Source organism: Hoplias malabaricus, chromosome Y, assembly GCF_029633855.1.
Source record: "Hoplias malabaricus isolate fHopMal1 chromosome Y, fHopMal1.hap1, whole genome shotgun sequence".
Lineage (NCBI taxonomy): Eukaryota > Metazoa > Chordata > Actinopteri > Characiformes > Erythrinidae > Hoplias > Hoplias malabaricus.
In genome coordinates this window covers 39,751,283-39,777,538 of record NC_089820.1, presented here as the reverse complement: position 1 = coordinate 39,777,538, position 26,256 = coordinate 39,751,283, and the positions used below count along the sequence as shown (strand labels likewise).

At 38.0% G+C, this 26,256-nt stretch overlaps 2 protein-coding genes across 3 annotated transcripts in view; one reads left to right on the top strand and one right to left on the bottom strand.

Moving 5' to 3' along the window:
- The window catches only part of dnaja3b (DnaJ heat shock protein family (Hsp40) member A3b), a 54,150-nt gene that overhangs the window by 10,160 nt on the left and 17,734 nt on the right, over window positions 1–26,256 (top strand). The window contains exons 7-12 of one of the 2 annotated variants that reach the window (XM_066656184.1): window positions 13,991–14,055; window positions 15,195–15,323; window positions 15,880–15,995; window positions 17,077–17,174; window positions 18,193–18,317; window positions 19,844–20,684. In XM_066656184.1, coding sequence (XP_066512281.1) covers window positions 13,991–14,055; window positions 15,195–15,323; window positions 15,880–15,995; window positions 17,077–17,174; window positions 18,193–18,305 — 521 coding nt within the window. In that variant the 3' untranslated portion in view covers window positions 18,306–18,317; window positions 19,844–20,684. Of the gene's footprint in view, window positions 1–13,990; window positions 14,056–15,194; window positions 15,324–15,879; window positions 15,996–17,076; window positions 17,175–18,192; window positions 18,318–19,843; window positions 20,685–26,256 lie in introns of those variants that run through there. The other variant, XR_010796471.1, reaches the window with a different exon arrangement.
- On the bottom strand, window positions 21,098–25,396 carry LOC136678221 (GTPase IMAP family member 7-like). Its single transcript, XM_066656185.1, has 3 exons — window positions 25,361–25,396; window positions 24,507–24,552; window positions 21,098–22,838 (listed from the first exon to the last, which is right to left on the bottom strand). The coding sequence occupies exons 1-3, from the start codon at window positions 25,394–25,396 to the stop codon at window positions 21,565–21,567; spliced, it is 1,356 nt and encodes a 451-aa protein (XP_066512282.1). The 3' UTR covers window positions 21,098–21,564.

The window sequence follows — 26,256 nt, the reverse complement described above, 5'->3', positions numbered from 1 at the left end:
TTAGGCCCTCTGCAGAGTATAAAAAGAAGCAAACTGCGGGTCAATATGCTTAATTTTCACAGAGATATATAATATTTTCTTGATATAGCGCCCCCTAGTGGCTATCGTTATGACAATTTTTCTGCTCTTAGGGAGGCCTCCCAGGGACATACCAGTCAAATCCCATGATGATTGGACCTTGTTAAGGTTGTCAAACAGCTGATGACAGCTGATGGGCGATGACAATCACAATTTTGCTCGAATCGAGTTCTCCTTAATTTTCCCTCTACAGCCTTGCCCATAGAAGCAGCATGCCAAGCGGCGGTCCGATCCGCCTTACGGATGCTGAGATATAAACTTGAAGCATTTACAGCGCCCCCTATATGAATATTGGCTTCTCCTTTGACAAGCTACCTCAGAATCATGTCTGAAAGTAGAATATGAAATGTAAACACATTTGAGTAAACCATGAGTTTGTTATAGATTTTTAAGTAAAACATAAAATAAGCCGAAGAGGTTCATTTGCATATGGCGGCCATCTTGAATCGAAATTTCAACGTTTTTTTGATAATTATTAAACTACAGGCTCCTGCGAACATTTTGACACCAAGCTCAAGAAAATTGGACAAAAATCCACGGAGGAGTACACAAAAGTAGGTTTTGCAAATTATGCAAAATAGCAAAAAATCTAAGTAGGCGGAGCTTAGTGGTTGTATGTACTTTTTTGATTCGGCAGGACCCAAGGAATCAGGGAAAAAAAAGATTTCGTCTCTACGCCACACGGGGTGGAAAATCTTTTAATGAAAGCGTTTTCCTTCGCTGTAGCGCCCCCTTGAGGCCAATTGGGCTGATATTTTGCGCCTGAGTAGCGAGACCGACTACTACCTATTGACCAAGTCTCAAGTGTCTAGGCCTTACGGTTTGGGCTGTGCGATTCGTTTTATGGCAGAAAAAGAAAAAGAATAATAATAAATATAGCCGCAAGCGGCGATTTACGGCTTCCTCGCTTTTTAGGCAATAAATTTGCTTACGTTTGCCACTTTGAGATCATACACAACATTGCATACTCTTTGCTGACTTAAGAGATCCTTAAGAGAACCAGAAAATTTCTGATTTTGATCTGTCTGTGAGCCTCAAGCACCATTGCTAAGCATTATGAGATGGGTGGTGGATTATTCACAGTGCAACACTGCCATCTGGTGGTGGTGTGTTGTACTGGACCTTGTGGATCAAACCAAGCAGTGCTGTTGGAGCTTTACCCACATACATTTGAACATGAACTACAATCTGAATTATGACCTGATATGCACATATTTGGTATCAGCAGAATCACAAGAACCTGAACCTTAAGGATTATTAACAAAAATGTGGAATTCCATTACTGCATGGCATCCAGATGCTACTAAAAGAGTTATGTGACTTGCCTTAAAAATATCATACATGAACAGCTGTAACTGAAAAATGCTTTTGTCAAATGTTATGAAACGTCACAAGCTTCTTTCATATGTGCTCCAAAACAAATCATTACATTTTGTTAAAAATAAGATAAGACAAGATAATCCTTGGATGATGGGCTCTCAGCCCTCTTCACTGCACAGTGTGTATCAGTCTGTCACTGCCTGAGAGACAGTGGGTAGCACTGACTTCAGTATAACCCATGCATCACTACTTACAACATATGCCCAATAAGTATGTATGTATATGCTATACAGGTACACATATACAGCTTGTGTGTATGTATATATATATATATATTCATATGTTATATCAATTTGGAAATGTTGGAAAAATATTTATTTTAATTATTATTTTTATTATTTACTACTGTTGTCTCTTAGTAAAGCTATTTGAATCTGAGAGAGAGAGCGAGAGAGAGAGAGAGAGAGAGAGAGAGATAAGAGAGCATGTCAGAAAGAGAAGGGGGGAAGGGGGACTCTTCAATAATGCCTTTGAATACATTGCTGAGAATAACTCACGTATGTTTGACCGCGAACTAGTCTGTGCTTAATGACTTAATATGGACATATGTGGTATCAGCAGAATCACAAGAACCTGAAGTTTAATAATTATCAAAAAAAAGTTGAAATTTCATTACTGCATGGCATCCAGGCTCTGCTTAACACTGGTGTGTAACTTGCATTCTAAACATGACACATAAACAGCTGTAAGTCAAAAATGCTTTTGCCAAATGTTATGAAAAAACACAAGCTTCTTTCATATGTGCTTCAGAACAGATCAATACATTTAGTTGGTACTGCATCCATAGGTGGCGCTATAACAAATAAAAAACTTATTTTTAAGTATTTTTTCCAATTCTAGCGCCCCCTGTATGTGCATTTTGATCATATTTGAAACACTTCTTCAGAGGAACATCTTGCACATGTGTACCCGTTTTGGTTTGATTTGGGTGAAGTTTGCATGAGTTATAGCTAAAAGAGTGCATTTGGCTACGCCCACTTGTGTTTGTTGACGTATTGCAGCAACAGCGTGTCCAAATCTAAAGGTTTTTTTAATAATTATGTACCTACAGGCAATACACTTTGCAATGAGACCAATTGTGTGTTGATAGGACCAAAACTCACGGACTAGTACGATAAATTCCATAATCACATACCTGACAATTGAAGAAAATCTATAATTTTTTTTTAAATAGTTGCAATTGCAATATTGTTAGACACTACGTAGAGTGTATTATGCAACTATTAACATGTCGATAGGGTAAATTTTCACTGAGATATTCCATATTTCATGTTTAAAAAATAAATTGCGCCCCCTTGTGGCTATCAACACGAAAATTTTTCTGCAAATACAAAGTGTGTCCATGAACATACCATGCAAATGCCATGATGATTGGACATTGTTAAGCCTGTCAAAATAATGATGAAATAAAACTGAACTTTGATTGGCTGTTGACATCGTTAAACGTGCCCGTATTGAGTCGTCCTTAATGTCCCATATGTAGGCTTGCTGACAGAATCAGCATGCCAAATGTCAACTTAATTGGCCTTGGAGATCCTGAGATATTAGCCAAAAGACATTGTTAGCTATAACAGCGCCCCCTATAATATTTCATGCAACAGCAAATGCATGCTACCTCCGAATCATGTCTAGAAGCAACGTGTGAAAGGTCATCAGATTTGAGTTAAGCATGAAGGAGTTACAGATGTTTGAGTAAAATTTGCAATTCACGGTACACATTCATTTGCATATGTCGGCCATCTTGTTTCGAAATGTCAGGATGTTTGTGATAATTATTGACCAGCTCACTCCTGTGAACGTTTTGACACCAAGGTAATGGGGATCAGACAAAAATCCAGGGACTAGTTCACGAAAATAGATTATGCAAATTATGCTAATTAGCAAAAAATCTAAGTAGGCGGAGCTTAGTGGTTGTATGTACCTTTTTGATTCATCAGCACTCAAGGATCATGTAGAAAAAAAAAATTCATCTCTACGCCACACGGCGTGGAAAATCTTTTAATGAAAGCGTTTTTCTTTGCTGCAGCGCCCCCTTGAGGCCAAATACGCTGTTATTTTGCACGATCGTAGAGTCTGACCTTATTTATCTGGTGACCCAGTACTAAGTCTGTAGGCCTTACGGTTTGGGCTGTGCGATCCGTTTTAGGTGAATTTTGGGGGAAGAATAATAATAATAATAAAAATCAGAACAAAAACAATAGGCTTCCTTTGCACTTCGTGCTCGGAAGCCTAAATATAGCCGCAAGCGACAATTAACGGGGTTCTCGCAGAATAGGCCTGTTTGGAAACAATAGGCCTACATCGCTGATATGGTACCCTTAAAATCATGTCCTTAAGTAGAATCTGAAATTTGAACCCATTTGAATAAAGTATGGAGGAGTTACAGACGTTCAAGTAAAACTTGTGTTAAGCCGAAGAGGTTCATCTGCATATGGAGGCCATCTTGAATCAAAATGTCAACATTGTTTCTATAATTACCTAATGTCAGACTCATGTGAATGTTTTGGCACCATGCTCAAGAGAATTGGACAAAAATGCACAGACTTATTAACAAAAGTATGCTTTGCATTTCGTGCTCGAACCCCTAAATATAGCTGCAAGCGGCAATGGCATGGTCCTAACACGAAGGGGCCTAATTGGGACCTTTGGCCAGTCTGAGAGGTCAATGAGGCCTTAGGACACATGAACCATTTAGGCCAAACAAGGTAAAAATGAATCTATGATTTTGTTATATCTTCAACTAGCAGCTAACATTTGGAAATGTCTCATGTACTTACGAAGTGCCCCATAGACACCCTGTAAATATTTATTTATGATTGGGCCTTGTTGGGCCTTTCAAAGAGCTGCTGAAACCTCAGTGGCCAATGGCAGCCATTGTGTATAGTAAATATCAACAACAACATGGAATCGGATTAAGTACATCACTCACTAACTGCATGTCACGTGTCCATGAGGTGTCCATTAAAGCAAGGATCTGCACAATGAGGCCTTAGTGTTGGTGTAAGGTGCATCAGTACAGAGAGACCCTAAGCAGTTTTGGACAGTGAGGTTTCACAAGTGCTAATGAACCATTTGTTTTAGTTTAGCAAAGGACATGATATGACTGGTGAGCACAGTTTTTAATTATGATAAATATTTTTGTTCATATGTTATGACTTTTGACCTGTACAGAGAAATAAGTTCTTGAATGTAGATGAACAAAGCAATATATGGTCTTAGAGTGCCACCTGCTGGTGAAACAATTTACTACTGTCCCATAGAGGAGCTGAGCTGTTACAAATGCACATACAGATTTTTTAATCAGGTACTGCTCTTTGAATATTTCATTCACATGGACATATATGGTATCAGAGGAATCCTAAGGACCTGAACTTTAATTATTGATAATAAAATGTGGAACTTTCATCACTATGTGGCTTACAGGCCCCTCCCAATTACAGAAATCCAGCATGAACACAGAAACTGCACATAACATGTAATTGTGTAATTGTAGCTCTCCCTTTTGATGGATTTCTGTCATATTGTACAGGCTCCTTCAGGGTAAGACTCTACATATGTATGTAAATTGTGGTCTTAATTGGGCTTCATTTGTTTGAGATACAGCTGAAAGAATGTAAAAACTCAGCACACTTGGACTAATTGATTTATTGTTTCAACAGTGTGTCCAAATGTTGTACTTTTTTGGATAATTATTTACCTACAGACTCTGCAGATTCCAACAAAGTCAATTGTTTTGGAATAGAGCCAAATTCCACGGACTAGTTCGAAAAAGTTCAATTTTGAACAACTGGTTATTGAGAAAAAAGGATGCATTTTTTCACAACACTTGCAATTACAAAGTTGTTAGGCCATCTGCAGAGTATACAAAGCTGCAAACTGCGTGTCGATACACTTAATTTTTGCTTAGATATATCACATTTTCTTGATATAGCGCCACCTAGTGGCTATCGTTACGTAATTTTTTATGCACTTAGGAAGTGACCCCAGGAACATACCAGTCAAGTCTCATGATGATTGGACCTTGTTAAGGTAGTCAAACAGCTGCTGAAAACTAATTGGCCGATGACGATCACAATTTTGCCCGAATCGCGCTGTCCTTAATTTTCCACTTATAGCTTTGCCCATAGAAGCAGCATGCCAAAGGATGGTTCAAACTGCCTTGCGGATGCTGAGATATACACTTGTAGCATTTACAGCGCCCCCTATATGAATATTGGCTCCTCCTTTGACTTGGTACCTCAGAATCATGAGAGTAAGTTCAATATGCAAATTGAACACATTTGAGTAAAGTATACAATTGTTATGAATTTTTAAGTAAAACAGACGAAGAGCCGAAGAGGTTCATTTGCATATGGCGGCCATCTTGAATCCGAATTCTAACATTTTTTGGATAATTATTAACCTCCAGACTCTTACAAACAATTTGGCACCATGCTCAACAGAATTGGACAAAAATCCACAGACTAGTTCGCAAAAGTAGGTTTTGCAAATTATGCAAAATAGCAAAAAATCTAAGTGGGCGGAGCTTAGTGGTTGTATTGACCTTTTTGATTCGGCAGGACTCAAGGAATCAGGGGGAAAAAAAATTTCGTCTCTACGCCTCACGTGGTAGGAGCCCCGTAAGAAAATGCGTTGTCCTTCGCTGTAGCGCCCCCATGAGGCCAATCAGTCTGATTTTTTGCGCCTGAGTAGCGGGAGGGTTTACTACCTACTGACCAAGCCTCAAGTCTGTAGGCCTTACGGTTTGGGCTGTGCGATCGTTTGTAGTGCAGAAAAAGAACCGGAAGAATAATAATAAAAATAAAAATCCTAACAATTATAATAGGGTTTCAAGCACTTTGTGCTCGAACCCCTAATAATAATAAATATAGCCGCAAGCGACAATTAACGGGGTTCTCGCAGAATAGGCCTGTTTGGAAAAAATAGGCCTACATCGCTGATATGGTATCCTTAAAATCATGTCCTTAAGTAGAATCTGAAATTTGAACCCATTTGAATAAAATATGGAGGAGTTACAGACGTTCAAGTAAAACATACGATAAGCCAAAGAGGTTCATTTGCACATGGCAGCCTTCTTGAATCGAAATGTCAACATTCATTCTATAATTAGACATGGGCAGACTCTTGTGAACGTTTTGGCACAAAGCTCAAGAGAATTGGACAAAAATTCACAGACTTGTGGAAAAAAGTAAGTTTAGCTAATTATGCATATTTGCTCAAAATCTAAGTGGGCGGAGGTAAATGGTCCAAATGGCAGATTAGTTTGAATTAAGCCAAGGAATCAGGGAAAAAAAAGATTTCGTCTCTAGGCCTTACGGTGTAGGAGATATAGACCTAAACGCGTATCCCTTTTCTATATCGCCACCATCTGGCCAAAGAGTGTCATTTTCCTTGGCTGAGTCATGTCATACCTGCTGTACCTTGCTGGCAAGTGAAGTGTTTCTGGACCTTATGGTCTTTGCTCAACATTGCATTTTGCCTCAGATCCACTGTAGTTCAACATCACAATGTATAGTCTTATATGAGAAAGCTGTTATTTCTCACCAGCAGATGGCAGTCTGTTTGGATCAGAAATATTTCACAAACAGAAATATTTGAGCGTGTACTCCTATGTGGATAATTACCTTACATGGGCATATGTGGTATCAGCTGAATCCTAAGGATCTGAACTTTAATAATTATCAAAAAAAACTTGCACTTCTATTACTATGTAGCTTACAGGCCCCTCCCAAAAAGAGAGATCCAGCATGTATTCCACAAGTCAAATGTATGCTATATATGTACACATATATACACCTATAACTCAAAAACGCTTTCACCAAAAATTTCAAAATTTCACAAGCTTGATAAGCCTGAGGAGCAGATGTCATAATTAAATTGTGGTGCCACTGCAATCCTAGATGGCGCTATAACACAAAAAAAACTTTTTAATAAGTTATTGTCCAATTGTAGCGCCCCCTTTGGGTGGATTTAGGCCATAATAGACATGCTCCTTCAAGGTATGGTCTTACATAATCCTATAAAGTTTGGTCTGGATTGGGCTTCTTTTCTTGGAGTTATAGATGAAAGAACCTATAAAGCAGCTCACAATTCAGTTTATTGACATGTTGTAACAACACAATGTTAAAAAGTCATACTTTTTTTTAAAGATTGTTGACCTACAGACTCTACAGATTGCAACAAAACCAATTGTTTGGGAATAGCTTCAGATTCCACGGACTAGTTCGAAAACCTCAATTTTCAAACAACTGGCCATTGAGAAAAAACAATACATTTCTCGACAATACTTGCTATTACAAAGTTGTTAGGCAATATACAGAGTACAGAGTCCAGCAAACTGCATGTCAATATGCTTAATTTTCGCTGAGATATTACATATTTTCTTGTTATAGCGCCCCCTAGTGGCTATCGTTACGAAACGTCTTCTGCTCTTAGGAAGTGCGTCCATGGACATGCCAGTCAAGTATCATAATGATTGACCTTTGTCAAGCTTGTCAGGGAGCTGCTGAGTTCTGATTGGCCGATGACGTTACAATTTGGCGAGTATCAACTTGTCCTTTATTTTCCACTTAGAGCCTTGCCTAAAGCAGCTGTATTCCAAGCGGCGGACCGATCGGACCTGCGGATGTTGAGATATGAATTTCTAGTATTTAGAGCGCCCCCTATGTGAATTTTCGCACCACCGACGACATGCTACCTCAAAATCATGTCCCTAAGCAGAATCTGAAATTGCAACCCATTTGAGTAAAGTATGCAGAAGTAACAGCTGTTCATGTAAAAAGGGCGATAAGCCGATAAGGTTCATTTGCATATGCCAGCTACATTGAATTGAAATGTCAACGTTTTTTTGATGATTATTAAGCTTCAGACTCCTGCGAACGTTTTGACACCAAGCTCAAGAAAATTGGACAAAAATCCACAGACTAGTACGCAAAAGTAGGTTTTGCAAATTATGCAAAATAGCAAAAAATCTAAGTGGGCGGAGCTTAGTGGTTGTATCGACCTTTTTGATTCGGCAGGACTCAAGGAATCAGGGGGAAAAAAAATTTCGTCTCTACGCCTCACGTGGTAGAAGCCCCGTAAGAAAAGGTGTTGTCCTTCGCTGTAGCGCCCCCATGAGGCCAATCAGTCTGATTTTTTGCGCCTGAGTAGCGGGAGGGTTTACTACCTACTGGCCAAGCCTCAAGTCTGTACGCCTTACGGTTTGGGCTGTGCGATCACTTTTAGTGCAGAAAAAGAACTGGAAGAATAATAATAATAAATATAGCCGCAAGCGACAATTAACGGGGTTCTCGCAGAATAGGCCTGTTTGGAAAAAATAGGCCTACATCGCTGATATGGTACCCTTAAAATCATGTCCTTAAGTAGAATCTGAAATTTGAACCCATTTGAATAAAATATGGAGGAGCTACAGACGTTCAAGTAAAACATACGATAAGCCGAAGAGGTTCATTTGCACATGGCAGCCTTCTTGAATCGAAATGTCAACATTCATTCTATAATTAGACATGGTCAGACTCTTGTGAACGTTTTGGCACCAAGCTCAAGAGAATTGGACAAAAATTCACAGACTTGTGGAAAAAAGTAAGTTTAGCTAATTATGCATATTAGCTCAAAATCTAAGTGGGCGGAGGTAAATGGTCCAAATGGCAGATTAGTTTGAATTAAGCCAAGGAATCAGGGAAAAAAAAGATTTCGTCTCTAGGCCTTACAGTGTAGGAGATATAGACCTAAAGGCGTATCCCTTTTCTATATCGCCACCATCTGGCCAAAGAGTGTCATTTTCCTTGGCTGAGTCATGTCATACCTGCTGTACCTTGCTGGCAAGTGAAGTGTTTCTGGACCTTATGGTCTTTGCTCAACATTGCATTTTGCCTCAGATCCACTGTAGTTCAACATGACAATGTATAGTCTTATATGAGAAAGCTGTTATTTCTCACCAGCAGATGGCAATCTGTTTGGATCAGCCATGAAGGCACAAACAGAAATATTTGAGCGTGTACTCCTATGTGGATAATTACCTTACATGGACATATGTGGTATCAGCTGAATCCTAAGGATCTGAACTTTAATAATTATCAAAAAAAACTTGCACTTCTATTACTATGTAGCTTACGGGCCCCTCCCAAAAAGACAGATCCAGCATGTATTCCACAAGTCAAATATATGCTATATATGTACACATATATACACCTATAACTCAAAAACGCTTTCACCAAAAATTTCAAAATTTCACAAGCTTGATAAGCCTGAGGAGCAGATGTCATAATTAAATTGTGGTGCCACTGCAATCCTAGATGGCGCTATAACACAAAAAAAACTTTTTAATAAGTTATTGTCCAATTGTAGCGCCCCCTTTGGGTGGATTTAGGCCATAATAGACATGCTCCTTCAGGGTATGGTCTTACATAATCCTATAAAGTTTGGTCTGGATTGGGCTTCTTTTCTTGGAGTTATAGATGAAAGAATCTATAAAGCAGCTCACACTTCAGTTTATTGACATGTTGTAACAACACAATGTTAAAAAGTCATAGTTTTTTTAAAGATTGTTTACCTACAGACTCCACAGATTCCAACAAGACCAATTGTTTGGGAATAGCATCAGATTCCACGGACTAGTTCGAAAACCTCATCTTTCAAACAACTGGCCACTGAGAAAAAACAATACATTTCTTGACAATACTTGCTATTACAAAGTTGTTAGGCAATACACAGAGTACAGAGTCCAGCAAACTGCATGTCAATATGCTTAATTTTCGCTGAGATATTACATATTTTCTTGTTATAGCGCCCCCTAGTGGCTATCGTTACGAAACGTCTTCTGCTCTTAGGAAGTGCCACCATGGACATGCCAGTCAAATATCATAATGATTGACCTTTGTCAAGCTTGTCAGGGAGCTGCTGAGTTCTGATTGGCCGATGACGTTACAATTTGGCGAGTATCGACTTGTCCTTTATTTTCCACTTAGAGCCTTGCCTAATGCAGCTGTATGCCAAGTGGCGGACCGATCGGACTTGCGGATGCTGAGATATGAATTTCTAGTATTTAGAGCGCCCCCTATGTGAATTTTCGCACCACCGACGACGTGCTACCTCAAAATCATGTCCCTAAGCAGAATCTGAAATTGCAACCTATTTGAGTAAAGTATGCAGGAGTAACAGCTGTTCATGTAAAAAGGGCGATAAGCCGATAAGGTTCATTTGCATATGCCAGCTACATTGAAATGAAATGTCAACGTTTTTTTGATGATTATTAAGTTTCAGACTCCTGCGAACGTTTTGACACCAAGCTCAAGAAAATTGGACAAAAATCCACGGACTAGTACGCAAAAGTAGGTTTTGCAAATTATGCAAAATAGCAAAAAATCTAAGTGGGCGGAGCTTAGTGGTTGTATCGACCTTTTTGATTCGGCAGGACTCAAGGAATCAGGGGGAAAAAAAATTTCGTCTCTACGCCTCACGTGGTAGAAGCCCCGTAAGAAAAGGTGTTGTCCTTCGCTGTAGCGCCCCCATGAGGCCAATCAGTCTGATTTTTTGCGCCTGAGTAGCGGGAGGGTTTACTACCTACTGGCCAAGCCTCAAGTCTGTACGCCTTACGGTTTGGGCTGTGCGATCACTTTTAGTGCAGAAAAAGAACCGGAAGAATAATAATAATAAATATAGCCGCAAGCGACAATTAACGGGGTTCTCGCAGAATAGGCCTGTTTGGAAAAAATAGGCCTACATCGCTGATATGGTACCCTTAAAATCATGTCCTTAAGTAGAATCTGAAATTTGAACCCATTTGAATAAAGTATGGAGGAGTTACAGACGTTCAAGTAAAACATACGATAAGCCGAAGAGGTTCATTTGCACATGGCAGCCATCTTGAATCGAAATGTCAACATTCATTCTATAATTAGACATGGGCAGACTCTTGTGAACGTTTTGGCACAAAGCTCAAGAGAATTGGACAAAAATTCACAGACTTGTGGAAAAAAGTAAGTTTAGCTAATTATGCATATTAGCTCAAAATCTAAGTGGGCGGAGGTAAATGGTCCAAATGGCAGATTAGTTTGAATTAAGCCAAGGAATCAGGGAAAAAAAAGATTTCGTCTCTTGGCCTTACGGTTTAGGAGATATAGACCTAAACGCGTATCCCTTTTCTATATCGCCACCATCTGGCCAAAGAGTGTCATTTTCCTTGGCTGAGTCATGTCATACCTGCTGTATCTTGCTGGCAAGTGAAGTGTTTCTGGACCTTATGGTCTTTGCTCAACATTGCATTTTGCCTCAGATCCACTGTAGTTCAACATCACAATGTATAGTCTTATATGAGAAAGCTGTTATTTCTCACCAGCAGATGGCAGTCTGTTTGGATCAGAAATATTTCACAAACAGAAATATTTGAGCGTGTACTCCTATGTGGATAATTACCTTACATGGACATATGTGGTATCAGCTGAATCCTAAGGATCTGAACTTTAATAATTATCAAAAAAAACTTGCACTTCTATTACTATGTAGCTTACAGGCCCCTCCCAAAAAGAGAGATCCAGCATGTATTCCACAAGTCAAATATATGATATATATGTACACATATATACACCTATAACTCAAAAACGCTTTCACCAAAAATTAAAAAATTTCACAAGCTTGATAAGCCTGAGGAGCAGATGTCATAATTAAATTGTGGTGCCACTGCAATCCTAGATGGCGCTATAACACAAAAAATACTTTTTAATAAGTTATTGTCCAATTGTAGCGCCCCCTTTGGGTGGATTTAGGCCATAATAGACAGGCTCCTTCAGGGTATGGTCTTACATAATCCTATAAAGTTTGGTCTGGATTGGGCTTCTTTTCTTGGAGTTATATATGAAAGAACCTATAAAGCAGCTCACACTTCAGTTTATTGACATGTTGTAACAACACAATGTTAAAAAGTCATACTTTTTTTAAAGATTATTTACCTACAGACTCTACAGATTCCAACAAGACCAATTGTTTGGCAGTAGAATCAGATTCCACGGACTAGTTCGAAAACCTCAATTTTCAAACAACTGGCCATTGAGAAAAAACAATACATTTCTTGACAATACTTGCTATTACAAAGTTGTTAGGCAATACACAGAGTACAGAGTCCAGCAAACTGCATGTCAATATGCTTAATTTTCGCTGAGATATTACATATTTTCTTGTTATAGCGCCCCCTAGTGTCTATCGTTTCGAAACGTCTTCTGCTCTTAGGAAGTGCCTCCATGGACATGCCAGTCAAGTATCATAATGATTGACCTTTGTCAAGCTTGTCAGGGAGCTGCTGAGTTCTGATTGGCCGATGACATTACAATTTGGCGAGTATCGACTTGTCCTTTATTTTCCACTTAGAGCCTTGCCTAAAGCAGCTGTATGCCAAGCGGCGGACCGATCGGACTTGCGGATGCCGAGATATGAATTTCTAGTATTTAGAGCGCCCCCTATGTGAATTTTCGCACCACCGACGACATGCTACCTCAAAATCATGTCCCTAAGCAGAATCTGAAATTGCAACCCATTTGAGTAAAGTATGCAGGAGTAACAGGTGTTCATGTAAAACAGGCGATAAGCTGACAAGGTTCATTTGCATATGGCAGCTACACTGAATCAAAATGTCAACGTTTTTTTGATGATTATTAAGCTTCAGACTCCGGTGAACGTTTTGACACCAAGCTCAAGAAAATTGGACAAAAATCCACGGACTAGTACGCAAAAGTAGGTTTTGCAAACTATGCAAAATAGCAAAAAATCTAAGTGGGCGGAGCTTAGTGGTTGTATCGACCTTTTTGATTCGGCAGGACCCAAGGAGTCAGGGGGAAAAAAAAATTCGTCTCTACGCCTCACGTGGTAGGAGCCCCGTAAGAAAAGGCGTTGTCCTTCGCTGTAGCGCCCCCATGAGGCCAATCAGTCTGATTTTTTGCGCCTGAGTAGCGGGAGGGTTTACTACCTATTGACCAAGCCTCAAGTCTGTAGGCCTTACGGTTTGGGCTGTGCGATCGTTTGTAGTGCAGAAAAAGAACCGGAAGAATAATAAGAAAAATCCTAACAATTATAATAGGGTTTCAAGCACTTTGTGCTCGAACCCCTAAAAATCCTAACAATTATAATAGGGTTTCAAGCACTTCGTGCTCGAACCCCTAAAAATCCTAACAATTATAATAGGGTTTCAAGCACTTCGTGCTCGAACCCCTAATAATAATAATAACAAATTAAAATCAGAACAAACACAATAGGGTTTCAAGCACTTCGTGCTCGAACCCCTAATAATAAGAAAAATCCTAACTATTACAATATGGTCCTACACTACGTGTTAGTACCATAATAAGATGTTAGTTTTGGGCTGTTTCCTTTACGAATGTTATTCATCCTTTACATAGGTTAAAAACAGTCAAACATCAACAAAAAAGGTGGGGTTTGCTCCCTGCACTTTCTTCAGAGGGAAACTTTCAGGGAAAATTATTTGTATTATGTGACTATTTTGCACTTTCTTAAGTGTCCTGACAGTGTGGGTGTGTTTTAGGAGTGGAGGATGGTCAGACAGTGCGGATGCCTGTAAGAAAGAAGGAGATTTACATTACATTCAGGGTGAGTTTTATTCAGCTACAGTTCCTTTGGGCATTGAAAGTTGGTGTATATTTTGTTTAACACAGTGAAGGGTTTGTTCTTAGACACATTCCATAAAGGTTGGTTTTATGTAGGAGCGGGTGGTATAACAATAATACCCTATACCACTGTATTTAAAAAAGTGGACGATATCCTAAAATGAGGGCGGTATTTATTACGTGTCTCAAATTTCGGTTCTGTGTCTTTAAAAGTCGGCTAAAATGTTCATGTGCATTAAAGAGAGCCACAGGGAGGGGCCCTGTGGGAGCTCAATGACTGCTGATGTCACTGTCTGAAAACAGGTAGAGAAAAGCACAAGCCCAATAGCCCACCTCAGTTGTAAGTTTAGCGCTGAATTTGGGTTAAAAGGGAAAGGAATTAAGCTGTAAAAAGACATAAATCTCAGAAAATCCTTCACTCGACTTTGTGCTCACAGTGCTTTTGTGCTTTATCCTCTAATTGTGTGTTTTGAGCCTGAATTCGTTGAAAAATCTGCTGTGATGTGCTAAACCACAAGTGCCAGTTAGTGCCAGCTGTGCTTCTAAACAGTGTAAACGGTCTTATTTCGCTTGCTTCCTAAATTTCTGTTCCTTCAGCACAAGTTGCTTAAATGTGCTCTCTCAGAAACGTGTTTTTATTGTCAACATGTGTGTCGGTGTGTCGGGCAGTGTTTAGCTAAATTCACTAGACTGTGCTCATGGATATAAGGCTCAGTGCAGACTGACAGAGCACGCCCTCCCCACGGTAATATCGTATACCGAGATAATATTTTGAGATGGTATGGAAAACGTGGATACCGCCCATGCCTAGTTTCATGCAATATTCATTGCAATGTTTCTGAATATAAATCTTGTTCTAAATCGAAGGAGGCTTTGCTTGTATTTAAGAAGCAAGTATTTAAAGAATAGGGATGTATTCAGTTTAGTTGTGTACTGTATATACTGAACCTATAAGTCAATGAAGCTCATAAATATAAATAATAAAACGGAAAGTGATTTTTATATTGAATGTCATATCCAATACTTCCTTAAATTATTTGTATAAATTGTGGTTGAAATGCAGAAGAAATGTTTAATGTCTTTAAATATATTCATTTGTTTTATTTTTTGTGTATGTCATAGATCCAGAAGAGTCCAGTGTTCTGGCGTGATGGCCCTGATATCCATTCTGATGTGATGATCTCTGTGGCTCAGGCAATTCTGGGAGGAGCAGTTAGAGCCCAAGGACTTTACAGTACCATTGATATCCCTGTGAGTTAGGACTGCACAAACAGTTGGTTTTAAATCAGAAAAGAATAAATTCTTCAAACAGTAGTAGGGTATTCTGCTTTAATTCCATGTGGCCTTTGTTATAAAACAAGCTGGTATTAGCCACAGTAGTCCAATGTTAATACATAGGCTTATCTTTTATTAATCTCAGTTATACATTAAATGATTATTAATGCTTTGGTGTAAAGAATTTCATGTCTGTGATGCTGAAGCTGACTAGGCTTGAAGCAGGGCCTCTTACCATAGCACAGAACTAACTTTGTTTTGAGCAGGAGACTTTTCCAGTGTGGACTTTGTTGCATGCTGGGCAAATGTATGTCATGGTCAGGAGTGTTTTTTTTTTTTCTAGCAGCTGGGGAGCGGTGTGTGTCTATTTGAAGTTGTACAGCGTCCTTCAGATTCTATATAGCTTTTATGACAATTGAGATTTATATTAGAGAAAGTGTTCTTTCTCTGCCAGACAAGTGGTTCTAAGCTTTTATTTTTTTAAAAGCAGTTTTAGATACTGTTTAGAACTGTTTTTATTGGCTTCCTGCAGATCCCACCTGGTATTCAGGCTGACCAGACAATTCGGCTGTCTGGCAAAGGAATAGCACGCATGAACAGTTACGGCTATGGAGACCATTACATCCACATCAAAATCAAAATTCCCAAGTAAGAACCATGTAACACAGACAGGTCTTCTTAAGATTTTCACCAGTATCCTATATGGTCTAAAACTGTGGTCTTTCCATTTTCTTGATACTAGCTCCTGGTCTTAGGTTTTCATTGGTAATTACTGGAACAAAGAATAGGAATGAATTTGCTATGTTTTTACATAAAAATATTTATTTCATTGCATTACATGAAGAACTGTAGGTGTAGGTTTCAAAGATGTGTCCGCTGATTTTGATTTCTCTCAAGTTATTATCTCAACAGCATTTAAATGAACACTGGTTAAGATTTTGATGTTTGGCTCCTAGGTCTCCCCTCCTATTGTAATTAATTTTAACAGCACTCTACCAAAATGAAGTGGAAGCAGGAGGATTCCAAAATGTGCACAGTTTAGATTCTTTTGTGCTGAGTCAAGAGTAGTAGTGGCAGAGGTTCTGTTCTCCCAATTACCATCACAATGATTTTAAAGCTGTAAATTTAAAGTAAAATATTATTTAGTGTTTCTTTAAAGAACTCTACAAAAACAAGGTGACCTTCATTGATGTATCAGCCAGGAAATGAGCATCGTTCCTAAACATTGAGGCATGACTTTTTTTCACAGTGTTATATAAACTAGGTTGTGACCTAGTTCAGGAGTGTGAAGCCAACGTCATTTCTTAATCCTGAACTAGGTCATTATATAGTGATCTATTGCTTCAGACGCTGGGTAAGGTGTTGGGCTTGGGAATCATCTTTTGTCTGTTTTTTTAAGCTTTGATCTTAGACTTCAGATGAGATCCAAAGTAAAATGAGTTGAGAAGCACTGATCTGGTCTAAAAACAATACAGATTTCTTGGGAAGTAGTGGTGTAATGAACATGCTCAGAAAAATCTCATTTCAAACAGCATATCAAAATTGAATTTTATTGCTGTTAATTCAATTTACATTTCAGTAGTTTACAGTAACATATGACCACAAGGAATAATTAGTTTTGAATGGAGACATAGCAGTAATGTATAGAAATAAATTTTGTCTATCTACCTCTGCTAGTGAAGTCTGTGTTTATTGCTGGTATTTGTTCTGTGTTTTGTTCTTTTGTAAGGAAGTTAAGTCGTAGGCAACGGGAACTGGTGCTGAGTTATGCTGAGGAAGAGACAGATGTGGAGGGAATTGTTACTGGAGTCAGCAAAAACACAACAGGTTTTAACATTTATACCCGCTCAACTACTTTTACACAAGATAAGCACCGATCAACCACAACATTATGACCACCTCCTTGTTTCTACACCGACTGTCCATTCTCTCAGCTTCACTGACCACACAAGAGCACTTTGTTATTCTACAATACTGTAGTTCATCCGTTGCACTGCATACTTTGTATACCATGTGGCATCCTGTTCTTCCAAGGTCAGAACCACCACAGAGCAGGTATAATTTGGGTGGTCAATAATTCAGTGCTGCTGTGACGCTGACCTGGTTCTGGTGGTGTGTTGGTGTGTGTTGCGCTGGTACAAGTTGATCAGACACAACACTGCTACACTTGTTTTTAAAACCTGTGTCAACTCACTGTCCACTCTGTTAGATGTACTTACCTCGTTCATCCATCTTATATATGTAAGGTCAGGTAAAGTAGCTCATCTGTTGCTGCACAATTTGAGTTAACCGTCCTCTGTACTGTGATCAATGAACACAGGATGCTGTTTCCTAGATATCTGTGGTTGGTGCACTCCTATCAGTCGAGCAGTGACACTGAGGTGTTTAAAAATGACAGGTTCTCTGCTGTGTCTGATCTACTCGTACGAATGCAACACACATTAACACACCACTACCATATCAGTGTCAATGCAGCGCAGAGCATAATCCACCACGTAAATCATACCTGCTCTGTGGGGGTCCTAACCTATGAAAACAAGGTGTAATGAGGTTAAGACAGTATGCAGAGTACCTTACTGACTCCAGTCTGTAATTGTTGGACAGATTGCTCCAGCCTGGTCAGTGGAGCTGAGAGAATGGACAATGAGTGTAGAAACAAAAAAGGTGGTCATATTGTTTTAGTTGATCAGTGTCTTAAGCCAACACAGCATCGCCGGAGCCCTCAACACAGTTGGAGGAGAACATTTCCTGTCCTTAAAAAGAGTTGCAGCTAAGGATGTACTAGGCACACAAATGTACTAAACAGAAACAGGTAAGCAGAAAATGTTTGTGTGTTTGTGTGTAGGGGACTCCAGGCACGCAGGAGAGTCTTCTGAAAAAGACAAGAGAAAAGAAGAAGAACAGCCAGAGAAAGAGGAGGGAGGATTTTTCTCAAAACTGAAAAAGATGTTCTCTTGACAGGATCAGCAGGTAGGGTTTTTTTAATTATTTTTTTTGTTGTTGTCTTTCTTTTTCAATACAATTTTTTTTGACTAATGAAATGCAGAAGACAGTGGTATGCAAAAGTGGAAATAATGTACCTTGAAAAAAGTGGAGAAATTATGTTTAAAGTGTAGATACAAACTCAATTCACTTAGATTTCAAATCCATCCATACCACACAGCAGTTAAAAGTGGTCCAGATATGATTTTCAGCTGTTTACACTGTCTATGTAATGTGATCTACAGTACTGTGCAGATGTCTTAAGCACCTAAGATAATTATATATATTTAAACTAAAGTGTGGTGCATGCATAAAGTTTTATATAATCACATTAAATACAAAAATAATATAAAACAAATACGAAATATAAGATTATTTTTTCTATAAAGTAGTAGGTGATAGTGAGTTTGAAGAACAATGTTTTGTTCAGATTCTTCTTGATTGCATGAATTTGTTAAATCTACAGCACACATTATTTAAAATCATTATTTATTAACCAGTAAACCTAGGTATTGGATGATAACCTCAAATAATGTGGACTGCCAAGAGGAGAGATTTGGAAAAATTTAAACCAACACATTCACACACAGAATATCACACTTAATGTTATTTGGTTTTATTCTAATGTTGGCCGTTATTTGTTGTTGTTTTTTTTTTTAGCAAATAAACACTTACTGCTTAGGTAAATGGCTTTGTAAATCTTATAGTCTCTGGTGCCTAAAACTTTTGCACAATACCGCATATCTGACATCAGTCTGAACAAATCACACTCCTAAACTGACGTGCATGCGCAAAAGGATGATGCTTCATGCTCATTGACCAGAAGGAAATCAGTTTCACACAAAGCACTTTATTTTTTAATTGAAGGAACTGTACTTACATCACATTACCCTTTTCTTTATTCCAAATGAGCTCTAAGTTAAAAACTGAGTATTAAAGACTTTAAAGAATATTAAAACATGAACTGATGTAACTTTCACTCTAAACTCAAGCTTGCAGAGTCTGTCACAAACACATGTACAAAGAGGAGAAGAGCAACGATCGTATTCTGGAAATTATTCTCAGCGGCCAGAATGACATAAAATTCACATGAAAAGTTTTACCTGCTGTGTGAACGTGTTCACCGAGCTTCATTTGAAGCATCTAACAACTGTATAGTTACACATGATCAACACATGAAATGACAATAAAACTCTTATTGATGAAGTCACTGTTACAGTGGATGACAGTACTGTAGCTTATCTTAATACACTTCTATGTTTATTCTTTGTGTAATTATATGCAAATAAGCAGTTTATATAAAAATAGAGATGTATTTTATGGACTGAACAACTCTGTAAGACTGAATATGAAATAAGTTGCAAATTCAATGCACTGTTAACATCTAACTAAAGAGTTAATAGATTAACATATTTAATATATATTTAGACCATTTATAGTAAAGTTATCTGCTGAAATTAATGTATTGTTTTTTGCAAAGAATTTACTAATTTTAAGCTTTTTTTTTTTATCAGTTTTTTAAATAGATGGGCAAAAAAAACTAAAGACTTTAAAACAGAGACCGATAGACAGAGGCATCCAGCAATCTACACAAATAAAGAGAGCTCCTCTTGGCCATGGCACTTCTAGTGGACTTTCCAAAAACAGCAGCAGAGGAAAGGAGATGGTCTGATAAGAAACCCCTGCTAACAAAACTTCTGATTAAATCTGTAATTAAAGAACTGGAGTTACACTTTATTTCTGTGAGGGTTTGATTGCTTGCAGCAACCTAAATTTAGTTTGTTCTGACTCCTCCAAAACGCATTGGGTGAAGCTCTCTCACTACAGAGAACACAGTTCCACTTCTCCACAGCCCTGTATTTGTGGTTCTTAACCCCTCTAGCTGACAGTTAGTATTGAGCATGGTGACTTTATGTTCATGTGCACTGATCCAGAGATTCTCAATTTATTTAATACTTTCCCATGGAAAATAGACAGACTATGTGTCTACAAGTATTTGTACATATAGTGTAGATACTTGTAGATTGCTAGCATATGATCTTAACTGGACAGTGGAGTCCCTAATAAATAAACCATGTCACAGTGTTCACTTAATTTATTTCTTCAGTAAATGTGATTTGTTACTTAAGTAAATACATTATTTGTCTCTTTTTGTGCATCTGTGTGTCTGTTACAAATACCAGCATTCAGAGATTCAAGATTGATTGATATATTGATTGATTGAACATGACAAATGCTACTCGTTCTGGAATAATTATAATTACCTTTTGTATTATACAAAAATAATAAAAAAAATTGATTGTTGTATAATGAAGCTGAAGTAGGGATGTATTTAGGAATATATGTGACAATATCAGGTCATTTTTCATTCATTTTTGAAAGAATATATTGTTCTGTTTAGTAAGTTGATTTACATAATTTAGGGTAATTTATAATTTAATAACAGATTGTTTTGGTACATGACTGCAAAAAACATATACATATATTTTTTAACAATTCAGTGTAATCCTGTAATCAGGCACTATTGCTTTTATTGTATTTTTGTCATATATTTCATTCAAATGCTAACAATGTGTACAAATTTCATGATATTGGTAACTCCATATTAAATATCAACTAAAACTTTACATGAGGATTTCTCAAACAGCTGAAAATAAATGTTTTTGAATTTTAAATAATTAATAATGGTTTAAAATTAATCAACTAAAGTTAAATTGTTTTTAGTAATTGACAAACCAAGTTGTTGGTTTAGCATATGTTTAGCAGGTGAGTACAGCAATTAAACAGTGATCATTTTATATCATTTTAGGTCACAGCTGCATTTCTCTTTAGGAAAATTTTTACTTTGACTGCTCAACAACTATATAATTCATTGGAATATAATTATAATTCATCATAGGACTTTGAGTAGGATAATTAAACACAAGTCATAGTAAGTCACAGTTGATTATGGAATATCTAGGAGGGAAGAAATTTCACATTCATTTCAATGCTGGCATCTTATTACACTACTGTGCACAAATTCAGCGAGGTGAGCACTTTTCCATTGTTTCACAAATGTTACAAAAAGTAGGCCATTTGCCTGTTTTTATACACCTGTGGCAATGGGACTAAATCAAACATCTGAGTGTAAAGACTTGATGGTGGTATGTCTTGATACTTTTTTCCATATAGTGTAGGTAATCTGTCAATTTCCAGAGTTTAAATGATTTAAAGTAAATATTTTCTCCTGCCTTCAGTTTGTGGCTCGTTTCTCTTTCAATCTCTGTAGCTGTGCTTTGTAATCTGAGTTTCTTTCTTTCAGCAGGTTTTCTTCCTCCTGTCTCTTGCTCTTCATTTGTTCCTCCAGTTTCTGCAGATTCTTTCTAAAGGAGTGCATTCCCCCCCTTTCCATCACCCCTTCTGTCTCTATTCTTTTATCACAATCCTCTTCAGACGTGCTGGGTTCTGATTCTCCCATCTCTCCAAAGCCATTCTTTGTCCTTGGACAGTGGATATTTGTCTTTGTATATTCCTTCTCTCTCTCCCTTATCTCTTTCCTCATTTGACTGATGTTCTGCTGCTTTTCCTCCACCTGCTTCTGCAGAGTCTGCAATATACTTATGTGCATTAGAATCTTTTCCTCCTTGTCCTGTACATCTGATGCTTTTACCTGCATTCTGTCAGTTAGAGCTCGCTTTTTGTCTTCTGCAACAGTTGTCTTAAGCTCTTCTTCTATGGCATCTATTTCATCCCTCAGTTCCCTAAGTAGTTTTTTATTCTCTGCTATAATCCTTTCACTGTTTTTTATCATCTCAATTCGTTTTTGCACTTTCTTCTTCTGGTGCATGATAGCCACTCTGTAGTCCATGACTTCTTGTTTTGGGTCCTCAAACGATTTGACTGCCAGCTCCGTATCTTTGGGCAATTCTTCCAGATTTGAGTCAAGGTCTTGATTCTTTTTGCCTTCCAGCATCATTCTGTTCAGCTTCTCTAGCAACTCTGAGACCTGGGCTTGGTCAGTTTTCACAATGTTGAATAAGTGAAACCATCCACCACACTGACACACGGTCAGCTGCAATGGCCCTTGCTTCAGTAAAATGGTTTCATCCTTGGCCTCTTCTTTCTGATTCAGGTCTGTGTGAGTAATGAGCACCATCAAGTATTTTGGAGAGCTTTTGCTAATAGTGTGTCTGACCACTTGGTGTATATCTTGGGACTTTTGCACACTCCACTCCAGAGGCACCACCAACAGATAAATGACTGTCAATTCAAGGAGATCTTGGCATGTTTCCTGGATGGTCCTAATCAGTTCCTGGTCAGAGGCCTCACTGCCGGTGAGTCCAGGTGTATCCACCACAGTCACAGGTCGGCCCACTATCTCACAGCTCTCAAATTTGCAGGTAAGTGTTTCTGTTCCTGTTTCAAATAATTCTTTTCCCAGGATACTGTTTCCTGCTGAGCTCTTCCCAGAGCCCTTTGGACCAACGAGAACCAGCTGCAGAGCTTCACTTCTTCCAGCATTCCTTCCTGCAGCCACACATATAAGTTATTTAGCGAAATGTGTATTTTGCAGTGCTTATTTTTTATGTCACGCCACCAGCACTATCAGCACTATGGACATGAAGATTGTATTACTGGATAGTCCAGAAAACAGGCCTACTTTCTTTAACATGAAGATTTTCATTTCTCAGATCATCATAGGCCAGTTGTCATGACATCAGTGAGAGGCAGTTTTAACCTCTTTTTTTAATGAAAATTCAAGGACTAAATCTTTTATTGAAGAGAATGTTAAAGTATGTCTTGCATGAAAAATCATCTCTACATTTTAATGCCCCTGCTTCATTTAGGGCCAACATACACTCGCTGACAAAATGCACCCAGGATTGCTGCAAAACTAGGCATGCAGTTATGTCTCTGGCAAATATGAAAATGATTATAGATGTAGTCTAATTAGACACTGGGTCTTGCCACAAGAATGCGTAAAAGTTCTTTCCCTGCTGCCCTTTTTAAAAAGGCTCTCAGAGGCTACTTTTAGGTAGTGTACCGCTTGGTGGGAGATGGTCATCTGCTAGACGCATCTCTATGATGCATTCTAAGACATTTAGCCCAGTTGACACTTTGCAAGGGGGTATGTCATTGGACTGAAAGAAGCAGGATTGTCGGTTTGATAAAATGCCTATCTAGGCTGTTCTGATCAAGCAGGTAAGACAAGTTGGCAGCACTGGTGTCATGAATCTTAGGACTGGATTCGCATCACCTTTAGCAACAAATCCAGGTTCTGTTTGGTACCTGCCAACTGTTGGGTTAGAGTATGGAGGGTTTGTGGTGAGCATTTCAATACAGCCTTTGCTGTCGAACGACGCACTACCCCAACTACTGCATTAGAAATCTAAGAGGCTATCGAATACAACAACTGGTCACCCCTAGTGGTGTTACAAGGGACATTGGCAGTTCAGTGATGCACACAGCCACATGGCTTACTTGTCATGGAAGGGCTTCCAACTGACAACACAGCAAGGGTTTCCCAGGAAAGTATCGGCCAGATTGCAACAATTCCTTGGTACCAACTGGGATGCCAGCTTCTGCAGCCTACAAAAGTGCAGGATCTACAGGCCCAGCTGCAATATCTGTCGGCAATACTCTTATGCCCAAACATATCTCATATTTCATCCAGGCTAGAGGCTGCCCAAAAAAGAATTAGTGCCTCCTTTCAATTGTACAGTTTTCCCAATAAATTCCTTTCGCTCTAATATTGTAATCACTTACATACGTCATCATTATGTTTCATTTGTTTATAAAAACTTCTTCTTGGTATTTTGTTTTCTTTGTTTTTTTTTTGTCAGTGAGTGTACTTGCATAAATTATTTTGATACACCATATACACCAAGTAAAGCTAAAAATTCTTCCTAATAGCCAAAACCCATTTGAATAAGCTTTTATACTTTGTTTAGACTATTTCAACATTGGTTAGTGTTTATTGTTACATAAACAACATGAGTGGAAATCTCCATATATAAAATTACAGTTGGTAATTTATTAGCTACACTCCCTGATATTCATAGAAACTCTACAATTTCAAATGTCTGTCATCAAAATTGTCACAAGTACAACAGCAATTAATCTTACTAACATGAGGTGTTACATGATCTTGTTCATTTTAACATGTGTGAGCTTGATAAGAACATACTCACAAACCTGGAGCATGGCCTTTTATCCATTTCTGGAGTTGCTTTCTTTTACTCTGTAACACATGGACAAAAGTTGCAAATATGATGAAAACCCTGATATGTGTTACTTACATGGTAAGTTTGGCATAATACATAAATCTAAGTTATTTTAAGAATTTTTCTATCAGTGAGGTCAGAGTTAAATTTGTACAAGCTAGTATCCTAGGTTGTATCCTGTAGTTAGTTGCATGATGCATGCTGGGTAGTCAAAGACAACTGATTAATGAAAATGCAGCAAAATTAATTTTTTGGAAATAATTTGGTTCATCAGTAGGTTAATAAACATTTTGGTGGGTTGGTTGTTGGCTTAACTGTTGAATTTGTTTCAAAATTACACTGTGCTTTAATGTTTTTGTATTATTGTCTGTTATTTTAATCCTAGTGTAGTTGCTTTTTTATAGAGAATGATTAAAGGTCATCTTGAAATCAATAGCTATATGTATTGGCCAATGACTGGTAGATGATTTACAATTACCTTTTCTTCAGTAGCAAACTAAGAATGTATGAAAACATGTATTATTTAAGCAAGTTGCAAGTTTTAAGGCTATTAACAATTTGAATAAAATCCTAGCAGATATGAGAATTGGCTTGAAACTAAATATATTTTGTCATTATGCCTTGACTACATTCCAGCTGATATACAAGTCTTGGGTTAGTGCAGTGCTTTACACCGCCGATGGGCTAAGCTTACCACACTAATAAAATTCCATGGGTAAGACAGCCACTACTACAACTGGCTTCTTCCATAACATTATATCAGTTGTAAGTCACTCTGTTTAAAATGTAGATGAAAAAAATAATTATTGTAGAAAATATTCTTACCACAGGCTGTTTTGACTTAGCCTCAGCTTGTCCCATACTGGCATTTAGTCATTTGTTTTCTTAACCATTTGGAAACACGTCCTGACAAAATGCTTTTCCTTTTCTCTGAGACAATGGACTTTGACCAGATCCATATTGTCAACCATAAAACTGAACTTTTAGTCAAGTTGGTCAAATCATTGAAACCTCTCCATGCTATGTATGTGTCATGTTTTATTTTTATTTATTTATTTATTATTTTTTTTTTTTTGTAGTTCATGATTACCTAAATATGATAAAATGTGTTAAAAACGTAAAATAAACTTCATAAGTCATTGCTACAAACAACAGTACACATTTCAAAACGTTTTTATTTAGCATGTTAATTTTTCTAGTTATATACTTTCTTACATTATATATATATATATATATATATATATATATATATATATATATATATATATATAATATATTCTTGTACTCTCTGTACCCATTCCGTTCTCTTCTTCAGGGCTCTGGGATTTTGGGTTTAGTGTTTCCTTTTTTAACTCACCCACTTAATTTGAGAACTCAGGTGGTTCTGATGTTCTGGTTGATGATGTGGATTGTTCTCCTGGACTGGCTTCAAGTTTTTTGGACATCCTGCCTTTCCAAAGCACCCTATCCAATCTGTCTATCAGCTCTGAGACTTGGGTAAAGACATTCTTTATAATGCTAAGCAGATGGAACCATGGAACCATCCGCCACACTGACGCACTGTTAGTTGCAAAAGTCGTCCCTTCTGTAGAATATTATCCTCAGACTTGTCATCCGCACCCCAATGATATCTCACATCTCCCAAATTTGATGTGTTTCAGTTCCTGTTTCAAAAGCTTCTTTTCCCGGTATAGTGTTCCCAGCCAAACTCTTGCCAGAAG

Coding starts and splice junctions, on each gene's coding strand:
- LOC136678221 (XM_066656185.1), bottom strand. CDS start 25,396: ATGGGACAAGCTGAGGCTAAGTCAAAACAGCCTGTG. Junction 24,553..25,360: donor CTAAGTCAAAACAGCCTGTG/GTAAGAATATTT, acceptor CATGTGTTACAG/AGTAAAAGAAAGCAACTCCA. Junction 22,839..24,506: donor GATAAAAGGCCATGCTCCAG/GTTTGTGAGTAT, acceptor GTGTGGCTGCAG/GAAGGAATGCTGGAAGAAGT.